A 20,652-nucleotide genomic window follows, 5' to 3' on the forward strand; every position below is an offset into this window, starting at 1 on the left:
CGGGATATATTATAGTAACTTTTTTGTTTTCCTATTAACCTGACTTGAACTCCTGTATTGCTCTCCCCATCTTGTTCTGACTGATTTTACTCTATTCTGTTTTGTTTGATAGTATCAAATTTGAGGGTATAGGCAACCACTTTGAAGACAGTAAGATTTACTATGATGCCCATTATGGTTTGACTATTATCTTCTTTTGAAGTCCTGTAAGGTCTCCAATGTAGGTTTTATTGGTCTTGCTCTGTACTGTTTTGTTCAATTTTATTATACCTGATGATATAGGCAAATCTTTTTAAGATAGCAAGAGGCATAATGGTAACCATTGTTGATCACCTGGTATTCTGTTTTTGCTTCATGTACTAAGTCCATCTTTCTGTTCTGACTCTGTTTTGCTTTGTCACATTTGTTTTTTTTTTCCTCTTCAAAAAAAATAGTTATAAGAACTGTGGGAGTAATAAAACCCAAAAAGTATAATTGTTATGGTAAAAAAGAGAGGAAAAGAAAGTGATCTAAAGGATATAACTGCATGTATATTTAAGTGTGTAGGATAGAAAATCATATTACTGAGTTTTTGTTGGATCACTGAACAGAACTGTTTGTAGTCTCACTGTACAAATGTCCACTTTGCATGCTTTAATTTTGTAATTTGGACAACTGTTTCTAAGACGACAATATGTTATCTATTAACTAGTGATTTCTTACTATGTATTTTTTTCTTGAAATTCTGTATTACTTGTACCCTTTTACTGCTTTTTTTTCTCTTTAAATAAATAAATAAAAATAAAAGAAAATAACCGAGTGTGTGGAGTGGTTTGTCTATCCCAGCTGGCCAGTGATATTGGTAGAAGTTCTAGTGACAGTTTGTAGACAGTTCTCTGGGCTCCAGGAAGTTTGTTTACTGTTTAAGCCAGGACATCAGTAGTTTTCAGAACTTCAATCCCTTCTTCTCTATGAAGCTCTTAGATTTCATTAAACATCAAATTGCCCAACTGGCCTGGGCAGGAACCCAGGCTCTGTACCATAAACTGCATCTAATTCCGAAGCAGGCATTCATGGGCCACATTTCAGGAATTGCTGTCCTCGCATCTAATGTTCACAGAATTATGCTGCTGCAATATTCTACTTCACCATGTGGATCCTTGGGGCCTAAAAAGAGGTTCTCCATTATAGAGGACAAATGAAGCCGTTTATTCTGCCAGTTCAAAATATGACATAAAGTAGACATCACTGGAATTTCAGAGCCTTCTTTAGAAATAATCTCCAAAAATGCTATTTTATTGTGACATATTTTTCCTACAGATCAAAAATAAAATGGGGATATATATATACATTCTCAAAATTTGTTAGTTTTCTTTGAAAATACATATAAAAGTATTTTCAGGGTTATAAAATTAGTTTTATATTAGGTTATAAGGCTAATTTCTATAGATAGTGAATACATTCTGGTTGAGAGCTATGGCAATACTGTTCAACTAATTTATTTACTGTTTTTTAAATTTAAGTCAATTGAAAATTTTATCTATTAATTTTCTAACTACTTATGTTTTTATTTGTCCTGAGCAATAATATTTTTGAAATCAAAATTAGTTACATTTTCTGAATACTGCCCATAAATGTTCAAATGAAAATAATCATCTGTGTCTTAAAGTTGCCTCATTTGAAGTCCTCTCATCGTTTAGTCACCTTGTTGACCCACTTTGGGAAACAGGACTGTAAGGTGCTCAGGATTTAGCCTGTAAGAGTTTATGAACCACTGGGAAAAACCAAACATCCATGTACTGAGAAATTAAAGCAAAAGGGCTGGAGGCCTTCAGATGCTGCTGGGAGAATAAACTCATCAAAGTTTTTGTAAAGCCAATTTGTTGCAATAACATTGTATTACACTTATTTGTATAATTGGGTTCTGGGGCAGATCTGTGAATTAGCTCTCTGTGTTAAAATAAAGCAAAACAAAACAAAAGGTACACCAAAAATGAGGGACTGATTTACATTATGGCATTTTCTAAATCAGTGAATGCTGCAGTTTCATTAAAACCATATTAGGTAGATTTTTAGTGGTCTGGGAAAATGTTGGGAACATAAGGCCCAGCGTGCAAAAAAACATACAGTGTGGTCTCAGTTTTGTAAAACAGAATCTTTGCAAAGTGAGGAATATGCAAAAACTAAGCAGCACGTTTCTTCCTGAGTACTTGACATAGATATTTTCATTCTCTCGATCTGCATGTTAAAATTTTTCAGCTTTTTAAATTATAAAAATGTATAAAATGTTATAAAGTAATTTCACTTTTATATTTAAGAAATAAGTGTTTTCAAATAACAAGTAACTAAAAAGGCTAACTGAAATCTTATTGAGGTTCAGGGAGGATTTCATAGGAAAAATGAGGACCAAAACTGGGAAACAGTAAAATGACTTGGTGACTACCAGTGTATGGACAGTCGCTTACTTTGCTGAAAAGAAAGACCCAGTTCAAAGTGTATCACTCACTTTGAGTAAAGAAGTTACCACAGGCTAGTCATGGCTACAAATGAGACTGATCCAAATCCATACAGAACAGGACCAGTGGCTCTATCCAAGTCAAAGATGAACTTGTTCTTCAAAAAATAGATTCAAAGACAAGGAAAGACCTAAAGAACAAATAAAAATACACAGTACAGTGGCTGGATTAGCAAGAGAAACAAGATGCTCAAGTGCTGACAAATTAAGAAGGCTATAGGTGCTTCTCCACTACATTTGTCCTGGGGGTTTTGTCAGGGGAGAGAAGTCTGGTTTATGCAGAGCCAATGAGTGTAGCCAGAACATTACAGATTGCCAGAGGCATACCCGTGTCTGTTCAGAGGGGATTTCAGTCTGATTATGCAAAGGTATAAAGAAGTAGGTAAGGGGGGCTGGGGATTTAGCTCAGCGGCATAAGCACCTGCCTTGCAAGCAGGCAGTCGTGAGTTCGGTCCCCGGTACCGATAAAAACGAAAAAGACAAGAAGAAAAAAAAAAAAAAAAAAAAAAAGAAGTAGGTAAGAAAAAGCCTTGCTGACTAGAGAACCCATATGATAGACAGTTGTTATCCCATAACCAAAAGAATCTATACTTGTACAAACACTGTGGGAATTGGGATGGAGTGATAGAGGCATGTTTAAAGCAGCACAACTCAGGATAGCTAAGCTCTGGAAACAGCCTAGGTACCCATCAACAGACCATGGATAAAGGAAATGTAATTTATACACACAATGAAGTTTTATTCAGCCATAAAGAAGAATGAATTCATTTCATTTGCAGGAAAATGGATGGATACTGAGCCTATAAATTTAAGCAAAATAAGTCAGACACAGAAAATCAAATATTTCATAGTTTTTCTCATATGAACCCCCCCAAATAAATAAACAGTAAAATAAGAGAGATTTGTAGCAGTTCTTAACAATAGGGAAGAAGATGAGGCTCCCAGTAAAGATAGTGGATAGACAAGAACAGAGTACAGAGGCTCCCTGAGACAGACAACTCAGATGCTAAAATAACACATCGTGGAGAGTTCCGGACAGAAGGAGATGGATCCTTTCGACCCAGGAAGAAACTAAAGTGAAAAGAACCAGTCAAACATGCAGTCCTAGGGCTACTACTGAGGCAGCTAAGATTTTGTGCTCTCACGCGCCCAAATTCCCGCCTCATTGACTCGCTGGAACCGCAGTCACACTGAAGTCGGAGGTCGGCGAGCCCAACGGAGAACGGAGCCGGCAAGGGACCTGCATTGACCTGCAGTGAGTGCCAGGAATAAAACCTTTCCATGGGAAAGGGGCACCAACGGGATGACATTTTGGAATCGGGCAGGACTGAACAAGAACAATGACTTCAGTCAGTTGTTCCCTTTCCACATGAGATTGGTGGGGTATGCTTGGACTGGGTCACACCCCTGGCTAAGACCCAGGAAGCTGTCCCAAACCAGTTCCCTATGGGCAGCAGGCACTAAGGGAGTGAAGGCCTCAGCAGGTTGACTGACCTGGAGGGGAGGAGTCAGCATACGCCACCCCTGTTTGCACCTCAGTAACACACTGGAGTGGGCAGGACTACCTAGTCAGCATGCTTTAGAAGAACCATAACCAACAAGGAAAGGAACTGGGACCGCCTCTATACGCCTGTATGGAATAAACCAAAAACATGAGAAGAAGCAACAAGAAAAAGTCCCCAGCCCTCAACCCTGAGAACAGATTATCCAAATTGGAAGACAGGTTTGCAATGTGTAATCATGAAAGGAAAAATTTTTTAAAAATAACAAAGAAACAGGTACTAACAATACAAAGGATAGAAGACACCATGAGGATCTGTAACTTAAGAATAAAGAATGTGAATGAAGAAGCAGGGGCACAAACAAAGGAACTACAAAGGCTATTCACAGAAATAATTAAGGAAAACTTCCCAAACATAGGAAAAGGAAATGATATTCAGATGTATGAGGCATACAGAACTCCAGCCATCTACAACCAAAACAGAGCCACAACCAGGCATATAATAATCAAGATCCCAGAATTTCAATATAAGAACAGAATATTAAATGCCATCAGAGAAAAGAAGCAGACCACCTATAAAGGAAAACCAATCAAAATCACAGCAGACTTCTCGACACAGACCATCAAATCAAGAAGAGCTTGGAGCGAAATATTCCAAACCCTGAAAGAAAATAACCTCCAACCCAGATTGATATACCCTGCAAAACTGTCTCTAGAAATTAATGGAGAAACAAGACGCTTCCAAGACAAAGAGGAACTGGGGAAATTCAAGACCACCATTCCAACTCTACAGACAATACTGAAGGTCGTTCTAGAGAGAGAGAAGTACCAGCATTCCAGGAACAGTGGCAGGGAGGCCTCAATGAATGGAGCAGAAAGTGGAATGAAGAAGAAAAGTAGACAACTAATGGCAGAAAAAGAGCACAACAGAAACGAGGCAGAGGTGGTTGACTATAATCTCTAATATAGATGGCCTTGATATACTAAAAAGAAAAAAAGAAAAAAAAGAGAAAGAAAAAAAAAGACAAACACAGACAAAGTAGATCAGGAGGTAGGGTCCACTGAGATGTTCTTTATAGGAAATATAACTAACCTGAAAAAGAGTTTATGGACCGAAAATCAAATATGAGAAAACAATGCTCTATGTGACAGGGAACCAGAGAATAAATACGGGCAACTTGACCAGTATTTGTGGATAGGTTGGAAAGACAGGCTTTAATAGGTAAAGGAATACAATTAGAGATCAAGTCCAAGAGAGAGAAGGTTCAGAACCACTTGGGTAAATAGCAGGTTGCGCCCCTAATCTAAAAACTGAGGGTGTTGGTGAGACCCAATAATGCACAGTGTACCCTGGGCGGGGGGGAAGGAGAGGAATAGTCTTAAAAAAAGATAGCAGAGGATATTGTTAATAGTGTAACAGGATTTAAAACCACATTACTTGCATTGCTCTGCTTAGATTTTATTCTGTCCCAGTCTGTCTATTTGCACTAGATTTGAGGGCACAGACAGCTATCCAAAAAATAATAGGATATAGTACAGTAATCATCTTTAATTTCCTATTAATTTAATCTCGAGCCCTGTATAATTTATACTGTTTTATCATGACTGATATTAGTTAAATCTGATTTGTTTGATTGCTGTTTGATGTTGACAGATTTTATTCAAAACTGTTATAAGTGATAGTATCAAGTCTGAGGGTTTAGGCAACTACACTGAAGATGACAAGATTCATTACAATATCCATTCTGGTTTATTACCTGTTTTTGAAGTTTTACACTATCTACAAAGTTTTGTTTTTATTAATATTGTTATGTACTGCTATATTCAATTATACTATGTCTGATGATACAGACAATTCTATTGAAAATAACAAGAAATCACACAGTAACCATGGTAAAACTTCTTGTACAGTGATTTTATGTCTTTTTTGTTTCATGTGTTTACAGGAATATGTTTTATTTTGTCTTGCTTTGTTTTGTTTCTCCCTCTAATATAGAAAGGATAGAAATACATGCTAAGACTCATGCTTGCATAAAACCTTTATAGTTTATGAGAACTGATCTTATAACACATGAAACAAACAAATACTTTGAAGAAAAAGAGACACTAAAGTACCCAGTGCTGATCCTGGAGCGTCAGGATGTGAAATCCAGCAATACTATTATTCTTTGTTCAGAGTGATTTTAGCCTGTTATGGTTTGTTTAATCTAAACATAAATGAAGATATGGATACTGCATGTATGTTTAAGTGTATAGAATTGATAACCATATCATTAAGCTTTTATTGGATAGTTGAACAGAACTGTATGCAGTCTTGTTGTTTGAATCCCCACTTTGTGTATTTCACTTTTGTATCTTGAACAACTATTTGTAAGAGGACAATATTTAATCATCAACTAGTGATTTCTTACTATTTACTTTTTTCTTTGAAAGTATGTATTACTTTTACCCATTTTCTGTTTTGCTTAGTCTTTCTTTAAATAAAAATTTTAAAAAACAATAGGGAAGAAGATGAGGAGAAGAAAAGGGGGAATATGGATGGAAAATGATCAAGATATGATATGTACATATGTATTAATTCCCTAACTAATGTAACTATTATGTATCACAAATATACTGATAATATTTTTAAAAAGAGAACACTAACCCTGCTATTTTAGAACAAAAGTATAAGAATTAACCTTAGTTACTCTCTCCTATACCTCACATTGAATCCTTCAAGAAACCCTACATTCCTTCCTTTAAATGATAGTCTGTATATCTACAGGGAACTTGTTCCTCCTGCCTAAAGTTAGCAAAATCTGCAGCTGTCCAGGTCCCTCACCTGAAGTGGTAGAAGACTTGCACATAACCTACCATATCCTCTTGTTGACTTAAACCATCTCTAGATTACTTACAATGTCTACCACAGTATGCAGGCCATATGCATAGTTAACAGTATGTTGTTTAGGGAATTAGACAAGAAAACATCTATACACAGTCAGCAAAAACACAAAGTTTCTCATAATATTTCAAAGCCAAGGCTGGTTATAAGGAACTCACAAATACTAAGGGCTAGCTAAAATCCGAACATACATTTTTTCCTATCTCTGCTACTGCTGCCTTGGCCAAGCCACTATCATCACTGCTCTAAACTACCAGCTCCATTGTGGTTATCTTCTCCTCTCTTAAATATGTTTCTAAAAAAGCATCTGATCTGATGTTTTCACCCATGTAATTAATTTCTTCTCTACATTTTCTGGCTGTATCTGTCTCTGATCTCACCTTGTCCTCTTGTGTTGATATTTCAATTTCTCTACAGTAGACTCCTTAACACTCACAGATATACCTGCGGATTTACTGTCCCCTTTGCTAGAATGCCCACAGGCATGCACCTGCAGGTTTTTCCTCCAGGGCTATCTGCTAACCAAAACTTCCCTGGACACTTTACAGGAAACCCATATTAAACTGGAATTATCTGATTCTCTACCTGTAGAACTTTTTACTCTAATTCCTCCTTTATTTTTATTTTTCACATCATTGATCATTTATCTTTCTTACTGACAGTGCTCTCCCCATTGGTTTTAATCCCATCTTAGCATCTGGGATAAGATAATACCTCTGCTGCTTGACACAGGATAAAGGAGGAAGTTCATCTTGGCTCATGGTTTCAGTCCATGCTCAGGTGGCTCCAAAACAGCAAGAGGATGGTAAAAAGGCATAGTGGGAGGAAACGTATTTAACAGTCAGGAAGCAGGGAGAGATGAGAGAAGCCAGAGGTAGGAACACACTTTTCTAGATTACATCCTGCAATCACCCACCTGAGTCAAGATCTACTTTGTAACAGCACATCCAATTCCTGAACTCATCAATGGATGAATCCCTGATCCAATAACCCTAAAAATGTGAGATTTTGAGGGATATTTTAGATCTAAACTACAACACTGATGAAAGGAAGGATTTTGTTTGGTTCATTATTGAGTGCCTGGGGTTCAAAATAGTACCAGTCCACTGTCAGCAGTCATTAAGTATTTATATTTGAAGACTGAATAAAAGAATCTTCTATCTTTCACTTAACATTTTCTCGTCCTTATATTTTATCCTCAACCTCCAGCTGTGCCTGATGATCTTTGATACTTATCCTCTCTGCTCTTCTACTGCCTAACCCCATTCATACCTTCTTCTCTGTCATTCAGCTTTATTTTTTCCCCAACACGTGTGTGACTTAGGCCCTATTTTAGATCACTGGATGTTTTACTAGTTTATCTTTCCTTTTCCCAGCGTCTGGCCACATTCAGTTTTCATTTTCATAGTTGTGTTATTTCTAAAGAAACATAAGATGCCATTTATCATGTATAAAGAAAAGAGTGGTGAATCTTGGCCATAGATCGCATAACTTAATGTCAAAAGGGAAACTGAAATAGAGTAGGTCATGAAGAACAAGGAAAGGAGCAGTCAGAACACAACACAGTCATTGGCCTCTGAACTAATTCTCTGGCTGTATTGCATCTGAGGAGTCATAGATCCCTCACTTAGTCCTGCTTTTTAGAACTGTTGCAACAGTTAAAATGGAAATGTAGCTCTTAAGGAAATCAAACCACCATTAACAAAATATGAGTGACAGTTCAATGAATATGAGTTAGTACTATTTAGGAACTCATAAACCTATTATCCAATGTCTCAAGTGGTGATTCATATTACTGATCTTGATCATGTATCATGCTTAGAAAAATCTGCATAGTATATTCTACAAATGACTGGGGAGTAGGATAACAGCCATTACCTGGTTATGTATGTCCTGTCATCAATGAAGATCCAAGAAGAGCACTGCTGAGTCATCATCATAATTCTCTTTTCGAGATGATGTGAAGATACCCTAAACATTAGAGTAACATTAGTGATTTTTTTCTGGGATGCATTCACAAACTACATTCTTATTTAAATTGAATATCTGATTATTTCTCTAGTGTATAAGAATGTCTTGGGGTGAATACCAAATGATACTTCATGTATGAGCAGAAAAGAAAAATATATTGTGTAAACTGAAAAGCTACAGATATAATGGATCACAGTAAGAAAAGGATTGAACCATTTGCTAAGTCTGCTTCTGATGCATTTCTAGGAAGAGTTCTCTCCCCTATGAATCTTTGCAAGGGATTGTATTCCTGCTATTGCAGCAACTTAACTCAAAGCTGTGGCACCCTGGCCTAGTCCTCCGAGCATGAACAAGTTTTCACACAACTGAACATTAATTAAGGTTGATGTAATACCATTTAAGTCTCTTGCAGACTCTGGAAATATAAATGGCATTAGAGTGCAATAAAATTTTTAAGCATAATACTTTCTTGTTATTGTATATCACAGAGATTAAATATTTACTATTGTTCCAAGCCATACAATCATAAGGTATGTACACAAAATACAAAGAATAAAGGCAGTTTTCAGGAAAGAGAGAGAAAGAGAGAGAGAGAGACAGAGAGAGAGAGAGAGAGAGAGAGAGAGAGAGAGAGAGAGAGAGAGAGAGAGAGAAAAGAAAGAAGAAAAGAAAGAAAGAAAAGGAAAAGAAATTTGTGTCCTTTTTGGGAAATATGACACTTTACATTGAAGACACTTTACCTTCTAATTATCTAGGATTTCTGGGGGGAAAGATGAAAAAAGAATAATCATTCTGTCATTTCCACAAAACCCCTAATGCCTAGTTTTGCTTATAATACTTTGTTAATCACACCAGATACCCTGTATTAGTCTCTAAGCTTTATACTTTATTGACATCCCTTAAACTTATATTTAGGCTTCAAGCAATTCCACCAAACCTACCTATCCAAACTCATATTGAAGCATTACTTAACTTCAGGCCCGTAGTCTAATGAAATGTCGTATCATTGAGTTTTGTCAATTCCATTTGACAAGATGGTTATTTTTACTGCAAGTCCAGCTCTCTGCTTCCTTCCAGATTCCAGTTAGTGAAACCTCTTTGTCTTCCTGCAGCCTTTTTATCTGCAATGCTGTGCTTTGACTTTCTGATTCCCACTACTATCATTCCTGATTTATGCCTTATTTGCTATTCACTCGCCTAAATCACAGTTCTCCTCCTTCATAACACACTATTGGTGAGAGATCTGCTAGGGTAGCTCAAGTAACTCAGCCCGAGTAACTCTCCAAGTCAGAAGGCACATGGGAGTTTTAGGCTGTCCTGGGACAGAAACTTGGCACGTTGCATTAGCCCAGCAAATCCCACTTCACAAGATTTGGTTTGGGATGTCTGATTACACAATACTTGTGCTAGCTTCTTAAAACATGAATTTTGTCCCTAAGTTTTGTCATTCTAAATAACCCGAAGAAAAGAGTTATGTCAACAGCAAGGTCTCCATTGGTGACCCCAGGTCCCAGCCACTGTATTCTTCTTCCCAGACCTAGATTCCCTTTTATTCCTTTAATTTACCCTTCCTTGCTCAATTCCTCCCATATGTCAATGACTTCTATCTTGCCAAATAGTTCACTTTCTCAGTTTTGTAGTGACTTTGATAAGACTGATTTTTCTTTTCTTTCAAAAATTTTCTTCTTGAGGTTTTGAGGCAAAATAGTCACAAAAACCCTGCTGTATTTTCTTACCATTTCACAAGTCGCAGTATTTTAGTCTTCTCTTTTCCTCTCTATAAACACTAAATGCTGGTTGGTTTAAGAGTTCATTCTGTCCTACTTTCTCCCAGGTGAGCTACTGGATCTGTAGATTGCCTTCTGTGAATTCCAGACTCGCATCACCCGCTACTTACCTCTTTTTAGATTTCTAACAGGTATATTAAAATCAATACCGCTGGAATAGAACCACTTTCTCTTCTGCTCCAGAATTCAGTCTTCTAAAATTTTCCCCATCTACATAATCATGCTTTTTTTTGTCTAATCATGCTCCAAAATTAAGACTCAGTTTCATCCTTCATCGTAAGTAATTCTATTCCAAATACATGCCCTATGAGAGTATCTTAATATATAACCTGAATTCATCAGCGTTCCCACTGGTACTGCCCTATGCCAAGCCACCATCATACTCTTTGGGTTACTGTTGTCAGCTTCCCTGTACTATACTTTAAATTGATTAAACTGATTTCCATGTACTACAGTTTAAGCGTCTGCATGTTCAAAAATTCATACACTAAAACCTAAATCCCAAGATATTAATAGATAGGAACTTTAGGAAGTGATTAAGTGATGAGGGTAGAGCCATAATGAATAGGGTTATGTCCACTGTAATGGAGACCTTAGAGTGTCGCCTTGCCTTGCCCCTTTCACCACGTGAGGCCACAGCTAGGAGACACCACTTTTGAACCAGACAGCAGGCCCTCAACCTCAATGAAGCTTGTTATCACTATGAAGTGCAAACTAGCAGTGACGACTGAAAAATCACTGCAGCTTCTTTTCAGTAAGTTCCCTCTCCTTTTTCTTTGATTTAAAAAAAGGCACAAATCTTGAAAGGATAAAAAAACTGATGTGTAGTTATTTTTCAAAGTAATAATCTATGCTAAAGAAATCACAGCCAGCTTCAAAAGACTGCAGAAGAAAAGGCTTCCAAAAGTCTTTATATTCTTCTCTGACCTTAGGAAGAAAGACACTTGAATGAAATTTAATGGGAGAAAATGAAAACAGCTAACAATTTTGTCCTTAGGTAAAATATAACATTTAACTAAGAAATAATATTGACCATGTCTGATCTAAAAATTGGCTTAAAATCATTCAGACTGTTTTCAAATACCTAAAATCTAAGTAAAGGATTTGGTGTATTCTGATTGGTGTTATGAATTACTGAGTGAGGCATACATCTATGAATTCAAATAGATTGCTCTCCCTATTTCTCCAGCCCTATTACCATAATTTATAGAAAACTAAAACCTACTAGGATTATTTTGAAAATCTAAGTTATTGAGACTTGATAGACTTAACAGTGTCATTTAGTTTTCTCAAAGACTAGAGAAAGGTAATAGAAAGGTCTTGAATAGCGGAGATGAAGCAGACTTATGAAGAGGAGAAATCACAATTATAGAAGCTTCATGATTTTTCTTTGGATGTTTGGTTCTTTGGAAAGAACGTAAGCAGCCAGGATTGAAGAATAAAGATGGTTGCTATAAACATGTGTACTTTGCTTAGACGGTGACTCACAGTCCTGGCTACGCCTTGGGGCCAGAGTTTATTACCATAGGTTGTGTATAAAGACCATTTAATAAGTTTGGTTATTTACTTTTTCATTTTTCCTTGAATGTAACTCCAGAGTCAAAGAATTTCTCAGGTTGACAATGAAGTCCTGGAGAAATAAACAGCGCTGGATATCCTATGTAGGTCTCAGACAGAAGGCAAAATGGTTTTGAGCAGGCAGATGAGATCTGGTGCCTGAGGAAGCAGAACAGACACTGCCAGGGCACAGGCAACTCAGGCAAGAAGGAAGCAGCACTAGTTCATCTTCCCTAGTGCTGTGTTCCCACCTGCACACGGGCTTGCCCACATTTGTTAGCTATTGTGATGAGAATGAGGCCGGATGATGGGAGGAGGTGAACTGAAACCCAAATCAACTCTCGTGGGCCAGTGACTTAAAATACCATCTGGTGCCCAACTAGACGTTATTTAAAAGTGGAAAATCTGGATCACCCCTTTGAGTATCCAAAAAGTATTTCGTGAGTTTCGTCAAATTCCGTAAAATTCAATGTAAATAAGATTAATTCATTTTGATCACTATGAACGTGGTTGTAAATTGATTTTGGTTGACAACAAAATCAAATTTCCCCATAAGGTTAAATATAAATAAGGTTTCTCTGTCCTGAATCGTATGTACTTTTTTAACCACAAAAATACGAAACTAAGAACAATACAGTATGAAGACAGAACACTGCTTGCACTGGCTGTGAGGAGGACAGGAAGGTGGGTGGGGAGGAGCTTACTGTTTGGAGGGAGAGTCCACTTTATAAGGACATCTCCTTCAGGGGTTTTTTCTCTTGTCTTTTAGGAGCTGGGTCACTTTTGATGAAAATCTGTGCAATGTCATTTGTTTTTTCCTGTGCTTCACAACTCCCAGAAATGAGAGACAGTTGTTGTTCATCAGACTCGACACTTTGTTCACTACAATTACACTGGGGTGGTGCTTTGAGGACTCATTTTTCTAAATGGACTTTATCACATCACTGGTAGCCTCCTCCTCATCTTCCTCTTCCTCAGTGAATGTTCCTCAACAAGCACCTTGTTGCTCACACTGGAGTTCGGCAAGTTCTTCCACAGTCAGCTCCTCCTCATGGTCCTGCGCCTGCTCCTCTAAGTTTGCACCATCCAACCCACTGTCCTGTTTATGGACACAGTCTCTTCCATTACTTGTCCTTCAGACCCAAGTTCAGAGACATTCTGGCTACAGTCTCCTCCAGGCTGAGTTGAAGGTCTGGTATGTAACATCTTCCTAGGCTTTGATAATGAGGCTGATACAGTGGAGGATACTGAATGTTTCTTCAGAACTTTCTCAGGGTCAAGGGCATCTTTTCAGTGACATTAAAATACCTGATGAAGAGCACTTCTGGGTAGCGCTTCTGGAAGTTGCAGATCAAATGGTCCATATACTGCAATGCTGGCCCATATACTGCAAATGACGTCTGTGTTTCAGGGAGGAATTTGACCTTTGTGATGTCACACTCAGCATCCCCATCATTCCACAAAGGCTGGAATGTGTGCTGGGGCACTGTCCATCAGAAGGCACCTTCAGGCAGTTGGTAGAAAGTACTTCTTCATTGTATGTACAAACACCTCACATAGCCATTCCATGAACTGCCTTGTGACCCAAGCTTCTGCACTGGCCCTCCACATGCCACGTGGCCTGGCCTTGTTCACATTCCATGTCTTGAATGCTGAGGAGTCTGGGAATGGTGCATGGGGAGTGGCTCAATCTTCAGACTAGCACTTGCATTGGTACAGCAGAATGTCCAACCCATCCTTCACTGGCTTGGGCGTAACAGCACCTTCTCCTCCTGCAGCATAGTTTCTCTTCAGTTATCTTCTCCCAGAAAAGCCGTTTCATAACAGTTAAACCATGTGTTGAGTGATGTACCTTCTACCTTCATGAAATCTGTGAATTCTTTCTTATAGGCATCTGTGGCAGCTTTGTCAGAACCGGAAGCCTCGCCACGTCTTCTTTAAAAAGTAATTTTATTGGTACACTTTAGACATTCATAATGGTCATAGTCATCATAGGGAATTTGTATCTGTACATATATATCTTGATTTTCCTCCAACCCCACCTTTATTTACACAGCCTTTGTTCCCATTTTTAATTTTTTCTCTTCCTTCCTTTCTTCCACCCCCTTGTTCCCCTTCCAATTTGTACCTTTTTTTCCTGTTTCCTAGTATTTATTACACCTTTTGAGCCTTATTTACCCTTTCAGTGTTTCACACCATGTCCTATCATACTGTGGTTGCCACTTCTCTTGTAGAATTCATCAAACCACCCTTCACTGGCTTTAAATTCACTAATTGCTGCATGTGTAGAGGAGTTTTCTTGCACTGAATCACTCTGTAGTTTCCTGGCTTTTACACAGATGGTAGCTTTACTAATGTCATCCCTGCCAGCTGTTTTTCATCCAGCTGCACTGACAAGAGTTTCCCAGCTGTCCCAGCTCTTGTGTCCTCTGCTTGGTTAACATCGTTACTACCCTGTCGACCAGCCATACAGCTGCTACACTCATGCTTTTCTACAATTTTGTTTCTTGGATTCGGTGGTTATTTTCTTCAAAACATTCTTAGCATTCTTGCTCTGCACTTTTTCTGTTACCTTGTTACTCCTCCACACATTCTGGTCACCTTCCTCACTGCTCTGCACTTTCTTTAGCGCCATGTGGATTAAATAATGCTGTAGAGTACTCTCTGTGTTAAAAAGTACACAATGGGGGCTGGGGATTTAGCTCAGCAGGCATAAGCGCCTGCCTTGCAAGCTGGTAGTCCTGAGTTCGATCCCCAGTACCTATAAAAAGGAAAAAGACAAAAAAAGTACATAATGAAGCTTCACAGAAAGTGATCAGAGATCTGTGATCATGATGTAAACTAGAGGAAGCCACACTGTGTGTCGGAGTGGGGAAGATGCCACAGTCTAAGTTCGTCACCTCATCAGATTTCAGGAACGGAAGCAAAATTTTGTTAAACGCTTTTATTTATAAATCTAATTGTTTGACTTGTGAATGAAGGTATTACTGCTTTCTTTCTCTAACCATATTTTACTTCACTTGAATTGACTACTAGATCTTTTAGAAAAAGATTAGTGGCATATCATTTTTGTGTCTTTTAGAGTAAGTGAATATATGCAAATATATTAAGCATTTATAAAATATTTAATATTTGTTGTAAAGGAAACATTAAAATATTAACAATACTTTTTTTCTGTCTTTTTAAAAAATTTTATTCCAAGAAAGACTACACAAAACAGAAAATGGGTAGAAATAATACATACTTTCAAAGAAAAAATAAACAGTAAGAAATCACTAGTTGATGATTACATATTGTCCTCTTACAAATAGTTGTTCAAGATACAAAAGTGAAACAAAGTGGGATTCAAACAAACAAAATTAAGAGCTATAAAAGCATAAGTGATTTTATTTTAAAGAGTGAAAAGTAAACAAAAGAAAAACAATACAGTTTCAAAACAAAATAAATTAATAATGGTTAACATATTGCATATTGTCTTCAAAGTAGTTGCTCAGATTACAAGATACGGGATGTGAAATTAATCAGTCAACATAATGACCAACAGATTCCTTTAATGAACTAAAAGAAATTAATAGTATAATGATGTTAACTATCTTGTATATATATTTTCTTTTCCCTTCCTTCATTTCTTTCTTTCATCCCAGTTCTTCTTCCCTTGTGAGCAGTTTCTTTCCCTTTCTCAGTATCTATTGCAGATTTTCTATCTTACGTTCTGTTTTAGTCTCTTACACTATGAAGACAAGGCAGTGCTTACAAATGCACATTTGATTTATTTCATTATGAGTATAGACTCCAGCTGTACCCAATTACCTATAAAAGCTTTGAGTTTATCTTTCTTTGTAGCTGAGTAGTATTCCATTATATTAAAAACACCACATCTTTTTTATCCATTCCTCGGTTGATGGGCATTTGGGTTTTTCCAAGATTCAGCTATTATAAATTGTGCTAAAAGCATGAGTGATTTTGATTGATTTCAAAGGCATTACTGTAAATCACACGGGAGGAACAAATACCTGAGACATGTACCCTCAGTGAATGAAATTAAAACAGAAATATCACATTAAAAATGCAGGTCAGTATTACAAGGTAAGATTATATCAAGGGTTGTAGGCATGGAGTTTCTTTTTAAGAAAATATTGCTACAGTCTGAAGAAACAATGGAAAGTTACAGATATGCATTCATTCCTAAAACAAAGCTGTTTTTTCAAAGCTATGAGTTGGAATCTGAGAGTGTGGGGAGTAGACCTGTATTCACTTACAACACTTGGGGGAATGAGACAAAGTTATACACAGTCAAAAATGTCACCCACTACTTAGATTTTTAAAAGAAAGGAAAAAAGAGTTAATGGAAGAATTTCTTATGGGAAACCTTGGGCCCTACCTTTTTTTCCCCAAACAACATACCATATTTTCTGAGATGGTGTAAGTTGAGTGTTGAGGTATAAAAATTACCCTTTTATTAAGTTACATTGGTTGCATTATGAATTTTTGTTACAAATAAAAATGTATTTTAATTCTTGAATTTAAGACAGAATTAAATCAAATATGGGTCAAACAACTAAACTTGTACCTGAACACAATGTACCTGAACACATGAGCAGAATTTCATTTGAAATGTCAAGTCTTTATCACTTGACTGCACCTTTACAGGCACTAATGCAATATACTTTATTTGACCTCGAGTGCCCCAAGAGAGATGAGGAAAGCAGAACCAAATGGAGGAGTAATTTGGGATCAAGCTACTTGAGGGTTTAAAGTATTTCTCAACCCTTTAGTCTGGGAGGGAGCTGCTAAACTGTCAAGGACATCTCCAATTGTTACTGTGGTGGAAATCAAGGATTCTCCATTTCAGCCGTTTTCAAGAAGACATTCTGAGACTTCACATAATTTATCCTTCCTGTGCCTACATTGGTTTTAAAAGAATTACATTTTTTCTTTTGTGTTGTATTTAGTATGCTCTGAGAGAGGGTGCAGGAAGTTTTCCTTTAAGCCTCTAAACTTCTAAGATAATAGCCTCACAATTTAAAGAGGAGTCATCTTTGTATTCTACAATCAGTATTAGCTAGTCTGCTATTTAGAATTATATTAGGGAATGATGGAATTACTATGATTGATAATTGTATGTTAACTTTTGCAAACAGCATAGTTCTCTAAACCTAGACTTTAGTGCAAAGAGAGAATGTTGAGAAGTACTTTCTCAGAGGCTGTGTTTTGATTATCTATACTTCAATATTTTCTTAAAATCTCAATTTTTATATGAACTCTTCTATAGCAACCCTAAATTCTGGACCTACAATGTAATCAATGAATCTGTATAAAATAAATGAATGTTAACACTGTTTCTTTTTCAATTAAAAGATGATTCTTATTTTAGGAATTTAAAACCAAGGTCAGGCATAAAACTTGTAATTTCATGTTAAAAAGACATGTAACACATGTACATTCCGAATATAATTGGAAAAGTTCCATTTTTTCTTAGTCATTGCTGATTATTTTCTTGGTTACTTTTCTCTTGTTGGTAGGGCAAAATATCTGACACCAAAAATTAAGAAAGGAAAGGTTTATTTAGCTTACAGTTTGTGTAGGCTTCAATCCATAATCAGCTGGCTCAAAAGCAGGGTGGCCTGGCACAGGGGAAACAGTTTAAGGCAGCAGAAGACAGCAAAAGCAGAGCAAAAGGTGGAGGAGAGCAAGCCTCTTTTCCTCTTTTATATTGTATGCAGTCTACCCCTCTCTATGCTGAGTATAGCACTCACACTATCTGGGTGCCCTCCTCTCTCATAGGATGAGGATGTTTACCAAGTGAGGACTCTGGCCCCCCGCTGAGTTGTTTAAACTTGTAGACTTCTCAAGTTGACACAATGCATCACCATTACAGAGACTCAGCAGGGAGCCAGCGTTCTTACTTTGTAAATATCCTCCTCACCTGTGCAAAGGAGCCTAAAGAGGTTTATGAGTGCTACACCCACACTAGAGGAGTGGTGGTGGCCCACGTACAATATTGGCCAGAAGTGTTTTGTTTTCTCCTTTTGCTCTGGCTGCTGCCTTGAAGTGTTGCCCCAGTGCCATGCCACCCTGCCTGTGAGCCAGCTGATCATGGATTGAAATTTCCAAAAACCATAAGAAATAAACTTTTCCTTCCTTCATTTTGAGTGTCCGGTGTTTTGTCCCAACAACAAAAGAAAAGTAACCAAGACACAGTTATTTCTCTTTGATCCAAAGGTTTAGAGGTTTGTTGTAAAGCGTATATTCCGTAATTAGGAAGACATACAGCTTTGTGGTTCACTAGATTTAATCTCAATATTAAATATGGTTAAGTAGATACATTTCATTTGGGACTATTGTATAAGTTTTATCTAATTAATTAGTTCCACCTCAGGTTACAATAACACTGTACACACTTATTTGGCGTCAGGACTTTAGTCCATAATTTCCAAGGCAATATCTACTAAGAAGTATATTTCAGAACCTTAACTCTAATTTATAAAAAAGAATCAATTCAAATAGCGAGGTCAAATTGAGATAAATTATGAAACATTTAAATACATTAATACAATGAAAACATGAAATGCTATCAATGGAAGTTACTAGTCATAAATTCTAAGTTGTCCTCTATTCAGAGCTAGCAACATTAGTACGACTAAGTAACATTCACAAAGTTGCCGTTTTTAAAAAAATCACAAAATAACGCCCCTTTCCCATAATTTAAGTTTAAAGGCAAAGACCACTGGACTACGGGGTACCATTCTTTTACTATTGTTGTACATAAACACAAAAGTTAATACCATTCGAAAACAAACAATTCTACATAGATACTCTAATATTTGAAAAGTGGCAAAAAGCCTGGTGATTTTTATGGCTTCTCACCTGCCACCTGTTGTGTGTTCTGGACTCTATTTCTGTAAAGCAGTTGGATTTCAGCGTTAATTCTGTGCTGTCTGTCTCCCCGGTTCTGCTCACTCGGTTTATTCAGTCCTGGCAGAGGCTCACTTCTTAATGCTAATGTGTAAGATGCAGCGTTTATGTGTAGCCCCACCAAAGCCCGCTTGGCAAATCATATTAGAATGTGTGGTTTATAGATCACAGACTTTGAGTCTTACATAAGTCAACTTCCAAAGTGGCAAGAGTACAGTAAGTGACGGGGACAAGAGTTGAACCCCACGAGTCTTCTGCTTTGAAATTAGTTTTTCTTAACACATGGACATTATTTATTTATGATTATTTCACTGTTTGGTAAGGTCTCAAATTATATCCAAAATTCTTTCCAACCACTTGGGAGTAATCTCTTTGCTGCTCTGTGGAATCTAGCTGAGCCTTCCAAAAGACTCTTCTGACACAATACTGCAAGCACAAAATACTCAAAGACGGAGTCTCTGGAGCTCAGCCCTTCTGCAGGGCTCCGGGGCGGATCCCTCAGCAGCCCTCACACCGCGGCCTCCGTGTCTCCCGCCCCCGGCAGGCTTACCTGCGTCGGAAAGGGAGTTCCGAGAAAATCGCTAGGACTGGAGCGCGTAGGGTCCGCTCGCGCTCGCTTACCGCGGCTGCCGCTAGACCTCGGCGGCCGCAAGCCCGGCCTTCACCCCGACTGCCCGGGAGGAGGCGCTCCCGCTCACCTGCAGGGCGTGGCGGGCTGCGCCGTGACCTCCGAACCGCGGGCCGGAAGGCCCTGGAGGCAGCGCCGGGTTCTAATCTCATTTCCGGCCCGTGTGGATCTGGACTATAGGTCAGTGGGGTACAAGGAGGGAACCCCACTACGGCTGAGCTCGGAGCCTTCTCAGTCTCCCCGTCCCGCGGAACCCGCGCCTCCTTTCTGCGCACGCGCGCCGTCGCCGGCACGACCGCTTGAGCTGCGGTGGGGCCGAGGACCGCGAGGGGACCAGGGGCAGTGCAGCTTTGCCTCCGTGCCTCCAGTCTCCAAAGACGCCGGAAACATTCAGATTGTCAGATGATAAATGCTATCGAATTACAGAGTGCTTTTATTTACACACACACACACACACACACGCGCGCGCGCGCGCGCACACACACACACACACACACACACACACACACACACACACACACATACACACACGAGTGCGCACACGCATGCTGTGGGCCCTTCCCTGGCTCCTAGGGGGAGCCCTCAGTGTCCTGCTGAGGCCTCCAAGCTGGCGGGTTGACCTTTGCCCCGTGAGCAGTAGAACCCACAATGTCCACCTCACCTGGCTTCCCAGGTTTACAGAACCTGCCTCCCACTCCCACTGACTGCACTTTGTCATCGGATTCAGAGCAGCACTGTTTGGAACATTTTTCTTCACATATCAGAAGTAACAACTTTTCTTTCTCAGCGTTTGTGGTAGTTGGGGCCTAACACGCCTCCTTTCTGATACCCCCTCCCATCTCTCTTCCCAGTTCCTACCTACTATCATTTATTTCACGCTTCATTTGTACTTTGGGATTCTTGCATGAGAGAAAC

General features: G+C 38.4%; 1 protein-coding gene across 2 annotated transcripts in view; it reads right to left on the reverse strand.

The window, feature by feature from the left end:
• The window catches only part of Rassf6 (Ras association domain family member 6), a 65,600-nt gene extending 45,357 nt beyond the window's left edge, over window positions 1-20,243 (reverse strand). The window contains exons 1-2 of one of the 2 annotated variants that reach the window (XM_063240321.1): window positions 19,808-20,243; window positions 8,758-8,850 (exon numbers count right to left, since the gene is read on the reverse strand). In XM_063240321.1, the coding sequence (XP_063096391.1) occupies window positions 8,758-8,819 (62 nt within the window). In that variant the 5' untranslated portion in view covers window positions 8,820-8,850; window positions 19,808-20,243. Of the gene's footprint in view, window positions 1-8,757; window positions 8,851-14,766; window positions 14,897-19,807 lie in introns of those variants that run through there. The other variant, XM_063240320.1, reaches the window with a different exon arrangement.
• Window positions 20,244-20,652: the final 409 nt, after the last annotated feature.

The sequence above is a fragment of the Cavia porcellus genome, unplaced genomic scaffold (genome assembly GCF_034190915.1).
Source record: "Cavia porcellus strain 051 isolate PalLab524CR breed Dunkin Hartley unplaced genomic scaffold, mCavPor4.1 scaffold_30, whole genome shotgun sequence".
Classification (NCBI taxonomy): Eukaryota; Metazoa; Chordata; class Mammalia; order Rodentia; family Caviidae; genus Cavia; species Cavia porcellus.